This window comes from Sinocyclocheilus anshuiensis, unplaced genomic scaffold, assembly GCF_001515605.1.
Source record: "Sinocyclocheilus anshuiensis isolate Anshui unplaced genomic scaffold, SAMN03320099.WGS_v1.1 scaffold1015, whole genome shotgun sequence".
Lineage (NCBI taxonomy): Eukaryota > Metazoa > Chordata > Actinopteri > Cypriniformes > Cyprinidae > Sinocyclocheilus > Sinocyclocheilus anshuiensis.
This window is the reverse complement of record NW_015546029.1, coordinates 521697-536460: the sequence shown is the minus strand read 5'-3', so window position 1 is coordinate 536460 and position 14764 is coordinate 521697. Positions and strand designations below refer to the sequence as shown.

Here is a 14764-nt window from a genome sequence, read left to right as displayed (position 1 = left end):
TCACGGCATCATCAAACTACGCCTTTGTCTATTTGTTTATTTTGAATACGCGCCCTCTAGCGGAGAAAATTACATATTGTGCCTTTAATGACTAATTTTATTATTAAAAAAAAAAATTATTATTTCTTTTTTAATGTTTCATTGTGAGAGAGTAAAACTCTAATATATATATACAGTGCCTAAAACTAACTTTTTGCCAGACCTGCCAATGGCCGGTGACTTAAGGAAATTTACCAGCCAGAAATATTTTTTATCAGCCATGGAAAAAAAAAAAACAGGCAGTTATGACACCAAACTTTTTGATAATAGACAAAAAAAATCACAATCCTTGACTGAAGTTTCGATACTAGCCGATCACCGTGATCCATGTCAAATATGAAATGGTTAGATTATCTGACCTATTTCTGTGTCTGTGCCATGACAATTACAGTGTAGCAAAGATCTGAGGAGAATAGTTGATATACGTGTGAATGTGCGTGTGTATTTCTGTATGCATTCATGTTTCCCTGAGGTGTTCCCTGTCACATACGGCATACTAATTCAAGTCTTCCATTCATATTCATTGTACAGAAAATTGCTATTCAAGACAAAATCTGAATAATGCTTCCATATTCAAGCTCTCTTGTCACTGTTCTGTTGGGTTAAAATCAAACTTATGACATTACATTTCCATATATTCTTTTTCATAACCTTTAGATTTCACAGCGTGCCAATAACACACCCACCTTTCTAGCTTTTGAAAAGAGATCATACCAGGCATGTGCACACATAGACATCAAAGGGGGCTTGAGCACCTGCCCTTTTTCTTCCTTGAGAGAAAGTGCCCTTTTTTCTGGGGAGTGTTTTTATTATTTTTTTTAATAAATTAATATATGAATATATGTGCACGTGTGTGTGTTTCTGTTTGCGCACAGCTTTCCCTGTCAAACAAATAAAAAATCAAAATATCAGGTCAGGTCAGCAAATGTTAAGACTCGCATCTCTGCAGCACAGCAGTGTTGCACACATTGATCAGCTGCACATCACTGACAGGCAGAGAGCCACAGAAGTGAAGCCCTCCCTCTCTTTCCTGTTGTGTTCGTCTTGGTGTGGAGGTGAGTGGTGATGAACAACAGAGTAAGGAATGATTCGGTTCAATTGCAATGACTCACTTATTAACAGTGACTTGCTGCCACCTACTGGCAGTTTTAGTTTCACATTTAAAATATCTTTTCATTGTTTAAAATAATTTCAAATATCAGTATTCAACGTTTTATGTTTAAAATATCAAAACAGTATTAATGCATTTGTAACTGCAGGTTAAACATTCATGTCCTGCATTAAACAGAGTGTAAATGCATCTAAATGTCCCTTCTAATGCAGCTTCTTTGTTTTCTCTGCATTGCAGATTAAATTTGTCAATACTGATTTCATTTGCTTGGTAACAGCCCAGATGACTTATTATTCTAATTGACTGATTCAATTTAAGAATTTGACTGAAAAGATGATGCACATTTTTAGAAAAAAATGGCTTTACAAAGGTAAAACTGCCCATAAAAAGTAAAAATCAATTTAAACTTATTGGAAAAGATGATTTTCTATCACTGCTGTGAACTGATCACCACACAGAATATGAGGAATATTAAAAACTTTAGGAGTCAGCTGTCGACGGTAGTCCTTAAGATATCAGCACAATAACAATATAGCAAAATATCATCTAATTATCGTTATCGATAAAATCCCAGAAAATATTGAGATATATTTTTTGTCAATATCGCACACCCCTAATTGGCTATATTTAACGTTTTGTTTAGAAAAAAAAATTAAAATAAAAAAAGTGCCCTTTTTTCCACTTGAGCCCCTGCCCCTCAAAATGTCTGTGCACATCCCTGGATCATACAATTTAAATCAGGGCCTGAGTTTTCCATTTGTTTTGAGTCAACAGGTAAAAGGCAGCCAGAGCCTCTACAGATAACATTTATCTGTAAAATGACAATAATTACAATACAAATCAGTCCGCTGTGGCACTCAGAAAACAGCATCTGAGGCCAAGGGAATGAGCACCACTTGTTCAGTAGTACAAGAGGGAAATTGTCCCCCTCTGCATCACACACAATATTGCAGGTGCTTAAATTATTCATCCTGTACGAACGCTGGGGTCTCACTCAGAGCCAAAACTCCAGCCTCTTAATCTCTACTTTATATTCCATTTTATATTTTACAGCTTTGTTTATTCCAAAAGGGAGATAAAGAGTTTTTTTTCCAAAGGCATAGAGATCTGGCTTTGTTCCTACTATTGAGAACAAAAAAAACAGTTGTGTGTAATTTTCATATATCACCATGCAACATTTTCTGTCAGCTGCCTTCATCTTCCTGGCAAACAGGCATAAGAATTGCACACATTTGGTTCTTGAGTAATTGTGACCCAAATAATGCCAACTGAATGATTTACCCAGGTCTTGCACCACTACTCATTTTCAATAGTCAACTAGTCGTACAGAAAAGTAATGGAAGAGCTGTTGTTGATCATTGTTTAACTTATGTAAATGATTCACCATATGCCATTTAGCTTTCTTTGCTGTTTTTGGCAAATTGTGCTGATAGATGGAAAGGGTGTGAGAGGAGATGGAGAATGTCCGAGCAAGCACTTATATCTCCATTGCCAGATTCATACTGCTTGTGTTGAAAATACAATGTCACGCAGAGCAAAAAAGTCATGTACCAATTGCTTCTAGTTTCTGCCAACTTTTGGGCAACACTTGACTTGTTTCAAGGCAGATATACATACATTCTCAGTTTACAGTACTTATGACATGTTTTATGAATACAAAAAAAAAGTACTTAAATGGCAAATATGAAAATATTGTGACCAAAAGAAGGCGGGCAGGCAACTTGGAACACTACCTGTTTAGTTGAATGAGTTCATACCTTATTTTGCCCTTCCATTGGTACATCTGTTTGATGTCAATAATCAATGATGGTGTTCATTAGCTTGCAAACAAATATGTTTAGATTACAGTTATGCAAATAATGGAACTTCTGAAATCTGTAACAAATAGTTCCATTAATGCTACACAATAGTATTTAAGAAAACATAAAAATGATGCCCCCAAAGTCACTGAAACTAAATGTTTTTAAATACTTTTTAAAATTCTGTTTAAAAAAAAAAAAGTATGGCAAAAGGGACTGCTCATCTTATTTGCAAGACCTTGCAAAATTGAAACAGTTTCTTTGCAAATATGCTTTGGTTTGTATTCATAATTCTTGTCTTAGTTTAATAGAACTAACTGTATCACTGTACTTTTAATCTGTTCACCTTCTTTTTCTATTCCCTCAACCGACTACAACAAAGTGAGAACGCAACCCCTTTTCACACCATGTGTACATACATTACAAACCAATGTCGCTATAATATCATGGCACACAATGGAAAATGCTTCGCTTTCTTAAAGGCATGCATAGTCATCCATTTACTCCAGTAGTTTTCATGTATATTAGTGACGTATTTACCAAGAATAGCCCAGTTTGGGTGCGACCTTCTGTTTCTACTGGGGTCTTGAGGCTCAAGCGGTCTTGACCTGCCCTGGGACCCTCTCCCTGGGGCCACGGTGATGGGACTGCTCCAGGGACCGCCACTAGTCCCTCCCTCTGCAAAGAGACTCACTGTACTCAGTAACTTTCACTTAGTCAAGTGAAAGTTATTTTAAAGGACGCCAACTAAGATTAGGAAGAACATATGGTGGGCTTATATTAATTGATTCTGTTAAATGATTTAACAAAGGAAGAATAAGCTAGTTGTTTTTCCAGATCTTCAGATGCTACTGTGATACATATGATTTGTTAATGGAAAGTTTTTGGTATCGTAGTAATGAAAGTCCATCAATCACATTGCAGAGCAATTAACAGCACATCTAAAACAGACAATGCTCATCTAAACACAAAGACGAAGAGCTGCACATTGGGGAAGCACAGAGACAAAAACAAGATTAAAGCCATATAATACAAAGCTGGAAAAGACACAAAAGGATTTGACAACCAGGAACACCCAACAAAAAGAATAAGCGAGCTAGTTAGACCAAAGGACCCAAAGACTGTGAATAAAAATGAGAAGAAGATGCATTCAAAGGCACAGAAAAGGAGATGGCAAGGTTAAAACGGGAACATAAAGCAAAGGTGACACAAAAGAGAATTGTGGGAGTATAGTTCTAAAAAAAACAAGAGCAAGGAAGTCCAAACCCAGCATCTGAATATGTGTACTTCCATAATAAAGTATATATAGAATTTCAAAAGCAGCATGTCCGAGTGTGCAGTGTTCATGAAACAGTATGTGGAAAAGTTGACATCAATGGACATTTTACTATCCTATGAGGCCAAGGAAGAGGAGGAATAGTCAAATAGCGCAAAACACTGATGCAACAAGTCAAAGTTGTACTCTATACTTGGAAAAAAATATGTATATTGTAGAATGTAAGTGAACATTTATTATTATTAGCAAGTGAACATTTATTAGCAATGTTGAAAACAGTTGTGCTGCTTAATATTTTTGTGGAAACATCTTAAGGTAACAACTGAAGGTTTTTACAGTGTTTGTCCGGAGAGTTGGATGCAGTGCAACACAGACAATAACAGAAAGTCCAAGATCCTCTTGAGTGCTGTACAGTATTTTAAGTTGTGATACTCACTTGCATAAAGACCCATAGCAATCGGTTTCATGAGAAATGCCAAAATAAACCATATTACCAAAAACTATTCCTGTAAATATTAAAAATATCTAATATTAAAAAAAAATGTTTTTTTCAAAATTAATTTGCAAAAACAGATAAAAACTCAGTTTTTATAAATTTTCCTAAATCATGTATTTTTTATATTGTGCATTCCAAGTAATATCAATCAAACTGCAGATGGGTTGTTTTGATTAAGTAATAATAACTAAAACAAAAATACAGGTAACTTACAAAATTGAAGTTTATTGAAAATATGTTTTTTTATATATATATTAAAAGTTTCGGTTAATCTTTGTAATCTCCTCAGCTCACAATGTAGACGCCTGACAAACTTTATGTTGTGATTACAGGCAATACAGGGAGCTTTTCCCTCACCACTGTAATGTGCTGCTTTAGCAAGGTTCCGTGAAAAAGTTTCAGCTTTTATTTTCCTTTTACGCCCCGAAAAGGAAAATGCTATGAGACTCCTCTCATAGTATGTCTTTTCGAAGTGACTAGCAGCCTTATCACCTGACCTGAATACTGTGCGCTGATTCGCTAAAAAGGACTTATCGGGCTGTGTTCACAAACAACAAGGGTGCTTGTCGGTTTCTGCTGTAAAACGTGAACTCGCGATGCCTTGACAGTGGACAAAACGTGTTTAGGGTTCAGAATGTGCTATATGTGGAGAATAACACACGGCAGTCAGTTAATTTTTTAAAAAATGTGGCATTTATCGTTTTTTTTACAAATGAACTCTTCATTTATAAACATTAAAAAATAGAAAATTGATTTTCTAGGAATAACAATTCAACAACAATGAGAATATATTTACTCTGTAGTCTATGAAATATTGAGACTTGGAATTAATGGTAAATTAATGATGTTCCTCTGACCATGGGAGGCCTTTGTACTTGACTTTATATTTCTAGCATAAAAAAAGGAGCGAAATGAGAGCACAACAGAGGATTCGAGTGAGGGGGGTTGATCATTTGTAAGACATGGACACAGCCAGGAAAGCTGGATACCAGAGCAGCTTTTATTTTTATTTGCATTATTATATTATTTATTTATTTATTTTTGTAGGTCCTGGATGTGTGTGGAGAGCAGCTGTGATTATACAAAGAGAATAAAACAGAGAGATGCTCTGAGAGGAAGTGCGATGCTGCTAGTCTGGTCCAATTGTAGGTCATGAAGCAACGGCATGATTAGAAGAGTTGGAGGCATGCTGAGATGAAAATCATGTATTAATGTTTCTTTTCCCTGGCTTTCACCTTTCATTTATTTGCAACTTTTCTCACCCTTTCTATTGCTTGTTCTTTCATGCCCTGCCAGCCTCTCTTTTCCTCTTCTACCAAGTGCTTGCCAAATCCTCTGTGAACCAGAGGTCTTGGTGAGATTGTGCTAGCTGATTCCTCATTATATTGAAAGCCTTTAAACGCTGAGCGACAGACGAAATTTGCCAGATATTTCCAGACAAAGCCGACATTTCTGAACTGTCTGGAGAACACCACAAACATTGGGGTCCAAAAGTCAGAGACCACTAATGAAATGCTTCTAATTTGCTTTTTTTTTTTTTGTACATTTAATACAGTTTTATTTGTTAGAAATTTCAGGATAACAGTTCGAGTTAAAATGAAAAAGCTGATGATAATGACTTCCAGTATGATTTGAGAATAATCCGAAGAGCATCTTGAGTTTAAATGGAAGAACGTTTGACTGTACAAATGATCACATGATCAATGACACATTTACTTATTTGATTGGTGGCACAAATTTTTTATATTATTGATATAGTATTTTTTAACCATAAAACTTTTGATTAATGACCCAATTTTATTTATTTATGAATGAATGAATGAAAACCACTAAACTTTGTTTAATTCCAGGTTTGATCGAGATTTTAAATCCTTGAATTTCAATGTGGTCTCATACTTTTGGACCCCACTGTATATTCCACTATACTGATGTGCTTTAATCTTCTGTCAAAATTGAGTTATGCCTGGCTATCAGAAAAAACGCACACATTTTTATACCCAGCATTTTATAATAAATATTATTAAAAAGCAGATTTACAGAATAAAGAAGTCTAAAATGGAGATTAGTCAATAGTTTTAGTCGTTACAGTTGTATAGCAGCTGTTTATAAATCCTCGCAGAGCGATTTACTATTTCCTAAAAGTCCATTTATTATGGTCTCCTGTGTGCATCCCTCCCAGCTGTTTAAAAACAGAGTAATTGTGTGGTTGCCCCATCTACCTGCTCCCTTACTGGCACTTGTTGCTGTGGTAATTGTGTAAATTTTGCATGCATCTGCGGTGACTGGCCAAGGCTGGAGTTGGCACGGACATCGGCCCTACTGATTCCAGCTGTCAGCAGTGTATTAACAATGATGAATCACTCCCCCACTTCTCAATCCAATCATAGAGACCACAGCAGGCCTTAGATCTGGTCACCTCTGACAAATGATTTTTGGACAGCGTGGGGTGGCACACCAGAGCACCCGGTCGACACTTTGTGTTAGATTACGCTATTAGCCTGCAGCCTGCCCTTGTAACTGTGGAACCTGTTACTCAAATGACAAAGCAAGACACACAACAACCAAAACATGTAGAGCTCTCTGTTTTTTTTGCAGCTATTTGTATTTATACTGGCATGCAAATACAAGCACAGTAACTTCACATGTAGTCATAACTGAATTATGATTAAATTGTGCCTCTTAGAGACTGATCTATAACCAATGACAGATAGGTTTAACTCAACTATGCTCAGATTAAGAAAACAATCTATCAACAATCTAACAATCCAGTTTCAGTGTTGGTGTAGTTACTGCATTTTGTCTGTAGGGCAGTATTGACATTTATGCCATTGCATCCATACACACACCAACTTTATTTCTGTTAACTAAACAAACTAAAACTAAAAATATAAAAATGTGTTAATTGAAATTAAATTGCAATAAAATAAAATATTAATATTATTTATGCATTTAATTTTTTTATTTTTATTAATGTAAATATAAAAGGTTTTAATTTTAAATAAAAACCTGAAAAACAAATATAGTAATATTGCTTTGGCAACTAATTGAAATAAAAGTTTTAATTACTACTAAAACTGAAATAAAATAAAATAATAATAATAATAATAATAATAATAATGACAAAAAGCACATAACAAAATTATTACAAGTTAAACTAAAGTTAAAATAAACTAAAAAAAAAACGAATTCTAATATGAATAAATAAATACTATAATAGAATAGAAATAATACTAAATAACACTGATGCACACACATGTACACACATGCACAAACATATTTAACGTAAAACAACACTAAAAGAAAAACATTTACAATTAAGTGAAATTCGTTTTTCATGCTGTTATCAGTGAGAGTGTTTGATTCCCCTATGCTGTGCCTCAGAGGAGCGCAAAACAACAGCATGAATAAATGATGAAAGTGAACGGGGCTGCCATAAGACTAAAAACTTCAACAAACTGCAAATCTGCAAAAACTTGTTCACTGCCAGAGACTTTGGTAGCACAGCTGAATATGCTAACACAGCTATTACAGTTGCTAAAACACAGACATATGCAGTATCAGATATTTGTAGCGTACAACTTTTGAAAGTCTAAAATAAACATAGAAAGCATTTAATTGCAAAACAAATAAAATAATAATAATAATAATAATAAATGAAATTGCATGGGCAGAGTTGTTCCACCAGCATTCTGCATCATAAAGTAGATATGCTATCATCTCTTTCAGCTCACTTTTCATCAGTGTGGCCCTGCAGGTTAGAAGTCAAGGTCAGTGGGTATCAATCACTTTTCTTAGCTTTCCACTTTTCTCTCACCATCTTCCCCACCGCAAGGAGAATGTTTGACCACCAGAAAGCAGAAAGACAGATGGTGGACTGGATGTGATGGGGTTATGTGATGAGCTCTATGCCACATAAAATATAGTTGACATCATGCTGTACAGTCAATCTGTTAACATTTCCCTCAAGAGCTCCTCAGTCCACCATCAAAGCCCTAAATGTTCTCTGCATGTCTCTACACTTCATCAATGGCATGTAGCCAATTACAAGCTCAGTGTTGACAGGGGTGAGCTGATCTCTTAAAGGGGAAATCTGTTAATCGAGATCAATGGCTTTCTATTAGTTTTGTTGTCCCGATCGTACACTGGACATCATCTTGTGACCACAAACAGTAAAAAATAGTTTATTGTATAAAGTAAACAAAAATGTCCTTTAAAAATCACATATATTATTAATATGAACACATTTCTAAATAAATTAATATTTTTCAAGGTTATAATTGATGTAGATTAATTTTAAACTGAAAAAAGAGGAAACAAAACAATTAAAAAATAAAAAGTAGTAAAAAAAATAGTAGTTTTTTATATAATATTAGTACTCACAGCGATATTGCTCATATATATATATATATATATAGTTAACAAAAAACTTCACATGAAAGCTGTTATTGACAAAAAATGCAAGAAAAATAATGTCTAACAGTAATATTACCTCTTGTTAATTGTCTGACAGCTGTCATTTTTCTTTAAAATGTTTGAGTTGTTTATGTGTAAAATATAGAAATCTATAATATTAACTGAAAGAATAAGTAGTCACTACTAGTGCCTAAAGCAAAATAAATAAAACATTTCGCTGATGCCATTTTAGATTTTGTCAGACAATGGAACTACTTTGCATTTCACTTGAGTTTTAAAATGTCCTATACTGTACTGCAACTGTATACCTGAGCATTAGCAACAGACAGATATTCCTCTGATCCATCTAAACGGAAGACCTTAAGCGACAGGAAAAAGAGAGAAACAAAAAAATCGATGGTTTCTTGTACTCACAGCTTCAAGTTTCTATTTTAACATGGCTCGCTATTGATTCGCTTTCATAGCTGAAGTCTCTTTGAGCAGCAGCTCGCTCCAGGAGGATAGAAAAGAGTTTAGCAGAACAAAACCCACAAAATAGAGAGAGGGGAGCTTGGAAATGATGGCCTGATGCTTTCTTGGCCTGCTTGATCCGCACTAACAGTTCCTGCTTAAGCACGGTCAGTGTACAGTTGCCAACATGAAAGGCTTTTGTATTGTGTGATGGACTTTCCCAGAACAGCACTGCGGTGTACTTAGCTTTTATAGTGGGGAATGGAGGCTGACTTCGAAGGGTGAATCGTTTAAGGAGAGCTTGCCAAGTGCTGTGCTCCCACTCCCACTGAAATGAAAGGAGTTCCGGTGCTTTGTGTCAAGAGAGGCATCAAACACCTGTGCAGTGGAGAGCAATGCTGGGTAGGCAGTGTGGGGAAACAGCAGAACTGTAAGTGGCATGTCATTGTCGACATTAAATTCTTGCTAATTAAAAACCAGGAGAATATTATGCTACACAATACTTCATTACTGGTATGGTACTATAATCTTACATAAATTACGTCCATGTTCTGCTGTCATGGTGAGTTTGCGGTGACCAGCGTACTCCGTGAAACAATGTGTTCTCTGTCAGGAACTGATTAACCGAGTGCTGCTCCGGCACTAGCTAGGTGTTGATGGTTTCACAGCATCATGTCAGTATAGGGATTTTGAGAAGTGTTGCACAGCAAGTCTGAAAGGTCATTCCACTCACACTGCCTAAAGTCACACCACAGTGAAAGGGAATGCTAGAACATTCTGCTAACCACAAAAAAACATCCAAATTGCAAAGAAAACAAGACCATGATTAGCCCAGAAACATACTAAATGTTGAAAGTAAACATTAAGTACTAGTTTTACAAACTTATTTTGTGTTGCGTTCTGAAATGTGTTGCAGGTTTGTGCAGCATTCAGAGCTGAATGAAGAATCTTATAAATTCCTGAATTTGAGCTGAGAAAAAAAAAATCATAACTGTAATCTAAAACTAGATGATCTAGAAAAGCGTAGTTAGTAAAAACAAAAAGAAAACGTTTTAAAGATGTATTTTAAAGATGTCCTGTTCCTTTTCTCATGGCTACACCATCATTTACGCAATTTCAGCCAGCTAACTCAAGCAGAATAGCAGGCTGGCTATTACACTTTGTGTCACATTCTCCCCAGGCCCCATTTATTTCACAGGGCCACTAAACGCTAAATGACAATTGACTTTATCAACAAACTCCCAATTTTACACCATGCATCTCCATGACAATAATGGCTTTTGTTTTCCAAACCTGCAACAAGATTGAATTACCACTGCTGAGGCCAAGTTCAGATATTCTTCAACAGATCATGGTAGAAACAGATACTGCTGAGATACAAAAATAAAGTGTTTCAAACTTTCAGCATAGGAGAGTAAAGGGTGCTCTGAGTGTTCAGGCGCTTAGTTTCTTCTCGGTTCTCCTCCTGCATAAAGCCTAATGATGTGGAGGTAATACAAAGTCAACTCAGATCAGAGGACAAGGGAGTGCCAAATAAGTGTGAATAAACTAGCTGTAAAACGTGGTGCTTTCCTCTCTTTAAGCGTAATGCCTCCTACATTACTTCTCTCTTATTAATTCCCTCTATTTACAACCTTTCCTTGCAGTTTTGTATTATACTAAGAAATCCCACCCAATTATGGTGTCCCTTTTACAAGCTTTTGTATAATCACACCTAAAACCTGCTTCCGCTACTGAAAAGACCAGCATAAGTTGTGTTTTGGATGCCAGTATTCTGGTGTCCCCGCCAGACTTCTTAAAGGGATAGTTCACCCAAAAATGAAAATTCTGTCATCATTTACTCAGCCTTGTTGTTCAAAACCTGTATGATTTTATTTCTTCTGTAGAACATAAAAGAAGATATTTTGATGAATGTTGTTAACCAAACCATTTCGGTTCCCATTAAAATCCATTTTATTTTTGTCCATTCAATGGGAACCGGAACTGTTTGGTTACCAACATTTTTCAAAATATGTTCTTTGTGTTCCGCATACAGATTTGGAACAACATCAGAGTGAGTAAATGATTCTAGAATTTTCAATTTTGGGCGGACTATCCCTTTAAATAGTCTAACCGGCGAAACTTAGAAAAAGAAAAATGTAAAAACACCAGAAACTTCATTCAGGCCACGTGAACGGGATCTCAGTCAACTCTCCATCTAAACGGTTTACATTTCCCTGTCCTCACCTATTTGTTGATATTTCAGGCCATTTTGAAGCAAGACATCTGCATTTATGAGAAGAGGGAGACGCACCTGCAAACCCAATCCATCTGCAGCAGCTCTACTATAGAAACTATAGGAACTTTGACCCCTGCATCACCCTGTCTTTGGATTTGTTTTATTGGCACTGAGGAATAAGAGGGCTCTTCAGGCAAATAAGGGGCAAAAGTCATAAGAGAGAGGAAGCCCTGCAGCATTCAATAAGCCATTTAATCGAGTGGAGAGCAGACATCAATACAGGTAAAACCCAGCAGGATACTCAGCAGGAAAACAGACAGAGGGAGAGGTAGTTTTCATGAGGACTCAGTATGTTTCACACAGGCAACACACAACAACTCCCAACACCACAATAGAGCACAGCTGTGTTTTATAAAGGGAGACCATAACATACAAAAAAAAAAAAGTTTTGTGTCTGTGTTTTAGCTTTTATTTTTAAAATATGCTGTCAGTGATATCATGAACAATATATAATTTGACTTCTTTAAAGTGTCGGATTTCAAAAACAAATGGCTGGTCAAAAATGTAAAGTTGGTAAAAAGGGCAGACATGTTCCAGTTCTGAGGGGACAGATTTATAGCTGGAAATCTGATCATCTAAGGTGACATAAATTAATTATGCAACACTCAGCAGATCTAACAATCCAAACTCTCTCCTCCTAAACTACAGTATAAATGTAAAATGTATATTCAAAGGTCCTCTAAGTTCAATTACTGACCAGACAAATTAAAGATGCAATTCTGTAAGGGCCTGAAATTATAAAAGGTTCATAAGCTTAACTATTTTGCGGAGACATTTAGACTCCTTTATTGTTACCATATCATCACCACCACATTAAAACAAACACATGTAAATAATGTAACTAATTTAGCCCAAACAAATTAAGCATGTAAATTAAATTAAAACAAAAGTTCATCTTTAATCTTTTAGCTGTTGAGAAGGAAGTGCTATTAAAACTGTGACCTACTACTCCCAGACACCAAGACTGTAGTCTGCCTTGTCTCAGTGTCTGTGTCATAAATCCCGATGTAGGTGGGGAACTGATTCCCCGCTTGGCCTGTTTCTTAGCCATGGAACTCAGCCGTCAATCAATGTAAAAAGCTTTACAATGGGGAATAAGGAGCATCCTCAGATTTAGAGCACTCTGCCGTAACTTTCTGCTCTCACAGCCACAAAGAGAGAGAGCGCGTGAGGGGAAAGTAGCAAGGTACATGTTATTTTAATTACTGTGGTGTTTACCACCTTATTTTGGTTCCCTAAGGGAAGCTCTATCCAGGCTTTGTGGTTCTTCGCTTTCGTTATTTTGATTGACATTACTTACCAGTGACATTGAATTTAGAAGGTTTAAGTTTTTTCTTTTTCTTTTACTACAAATCTGTAACAGCCAGAGTCAGTTGTTAACACACCTTCACACAGTAACCATCATCTATAAGTAAATGTTACCAAAATATTAATTTATTATATTCATAAACATTATTTATTAATAAAATATTTATTAGTACATATTTATTCATATCAAACATTTAATTGATTTTTTTTTTTTTTCAAAATTCAGTGGTAATTCATGCATTTGAAAAAGCATTTAAAAAATATTTTAATGTAAGTTGTTAATTAAATTAAACCTCCTCTTCCTTTACCCTCTCTCCATCTAATATTAAGGAAATCAGTTGCTTCAGAAAATCTGACTTCATCTGCCGCTGTTAAACCTTTGCTGTCACCATCTGTTGTGCACACCTTTGACAGAGAATCTCTGCATTTTTCATTATTATTATTATTATTATTTTAGGGCCCTCTCCTTGCTGAAGTAGGGAACAACATTGCCACCTAGAGGATGATCCAAGTCAGTATCCAGCATCTCAGGCCAGATTCACACAACCCCTGCTTACCCTCACAAACATTTTGCCTCAGTAACCTGAGGCACATTTAAAAAGTAATTTTATTGCAGCCCCTCCCCCAAATAAAACACATTCAAATGCGACTGTCACATCAGCAACACGGCTGCATCTCCGACCAAGCTATTCCATTGCCCCTACAGTTGGCTGAAGTGTACAGCATTTATAATGGTTCACTGGGCACTAACCATGAACATTCAGAACTATATCTCCCCATGCAAAATCCAGAGGATCAGAGACCGGAAGATAGCATGCATCCACAAGGGCATATAGAGGAAAAAGAGGGAGGAAAACAAGTAGGACATGGGAGAAAATACCATTCCCATTGGTTAAACTACACCAAATCTAAGTCTTTTTCCACATAGCAATAAAACCAACAGGTTTTATTTGATCCACTTGTTGTTAAAACAAATTAAGCGGATTAAAAAACCACATCCTACCTGAATAGATGGGAGCCAGTCGAAATATATCAGAAAGCCGGCTGTTCACAGGTTCATATGGAGAATCCTCAAGTAAATCATTCCCTGTAATATGAACAAATGACATGTGACTAAATAATCAAATGCTATATCAGTTATGAAATATTTTTCTTAAGTGCATCATTGATGTCATTATTTAATGTGTGCATTAAACTACAAAGCTGGAAACTGTCCTTTACGTTAGTCAGTATTTGGGTCATTGATTAATGGAACTGGTTTACATTTCCGGAGACAGTTTCTGGTTGATTAGCTGTACTGGTCAGTTGAGCTGAGAAAGTTGCTGCCCCCCTCCAGCACACACATATAGCCTACACTGACATAAAGCATCAGATGACCTCACACTCCATAAACTTTAATGGACACACTTCAGAGAGGCATTTGAAGACTTTACAGTGGCCCTATCTGATAACAGAACTCAGAAAAGCAACTTCCTTGGCGTAGTATTATTGGTTGCTAAGTATTAAAAATAAACAATGTCAGAAAAAAAAATTGTGTATGACTTTATACTGCATTTTGAAGCTAAATATTGTCACAGCTTCATATGTTTACAGT

The 14764-nt window shown here is 35.9% G+C and overlaps 1 protein-coding gene across 1 annotated transcript in view; it reads right to left on the bottom strand.

Annotated features, from left to right (window-relative positions):
- LOC107698717 (GDNF family receptor alpha-1-like) overlaps nt 1-14279 on the bottom strand; it is a 76479-nt gene extending 62200 nt beyond the window's left edge. The window contains 1 exon segment of the mRNA XM_016499819.1: nt 14174-14279. Coding sequence (XP_016355305.1) covers nt 14174-14279 — 106 coding nt within the window.
- Nucleotides 14280-14764: the final 485 nt, after the last annotated feature.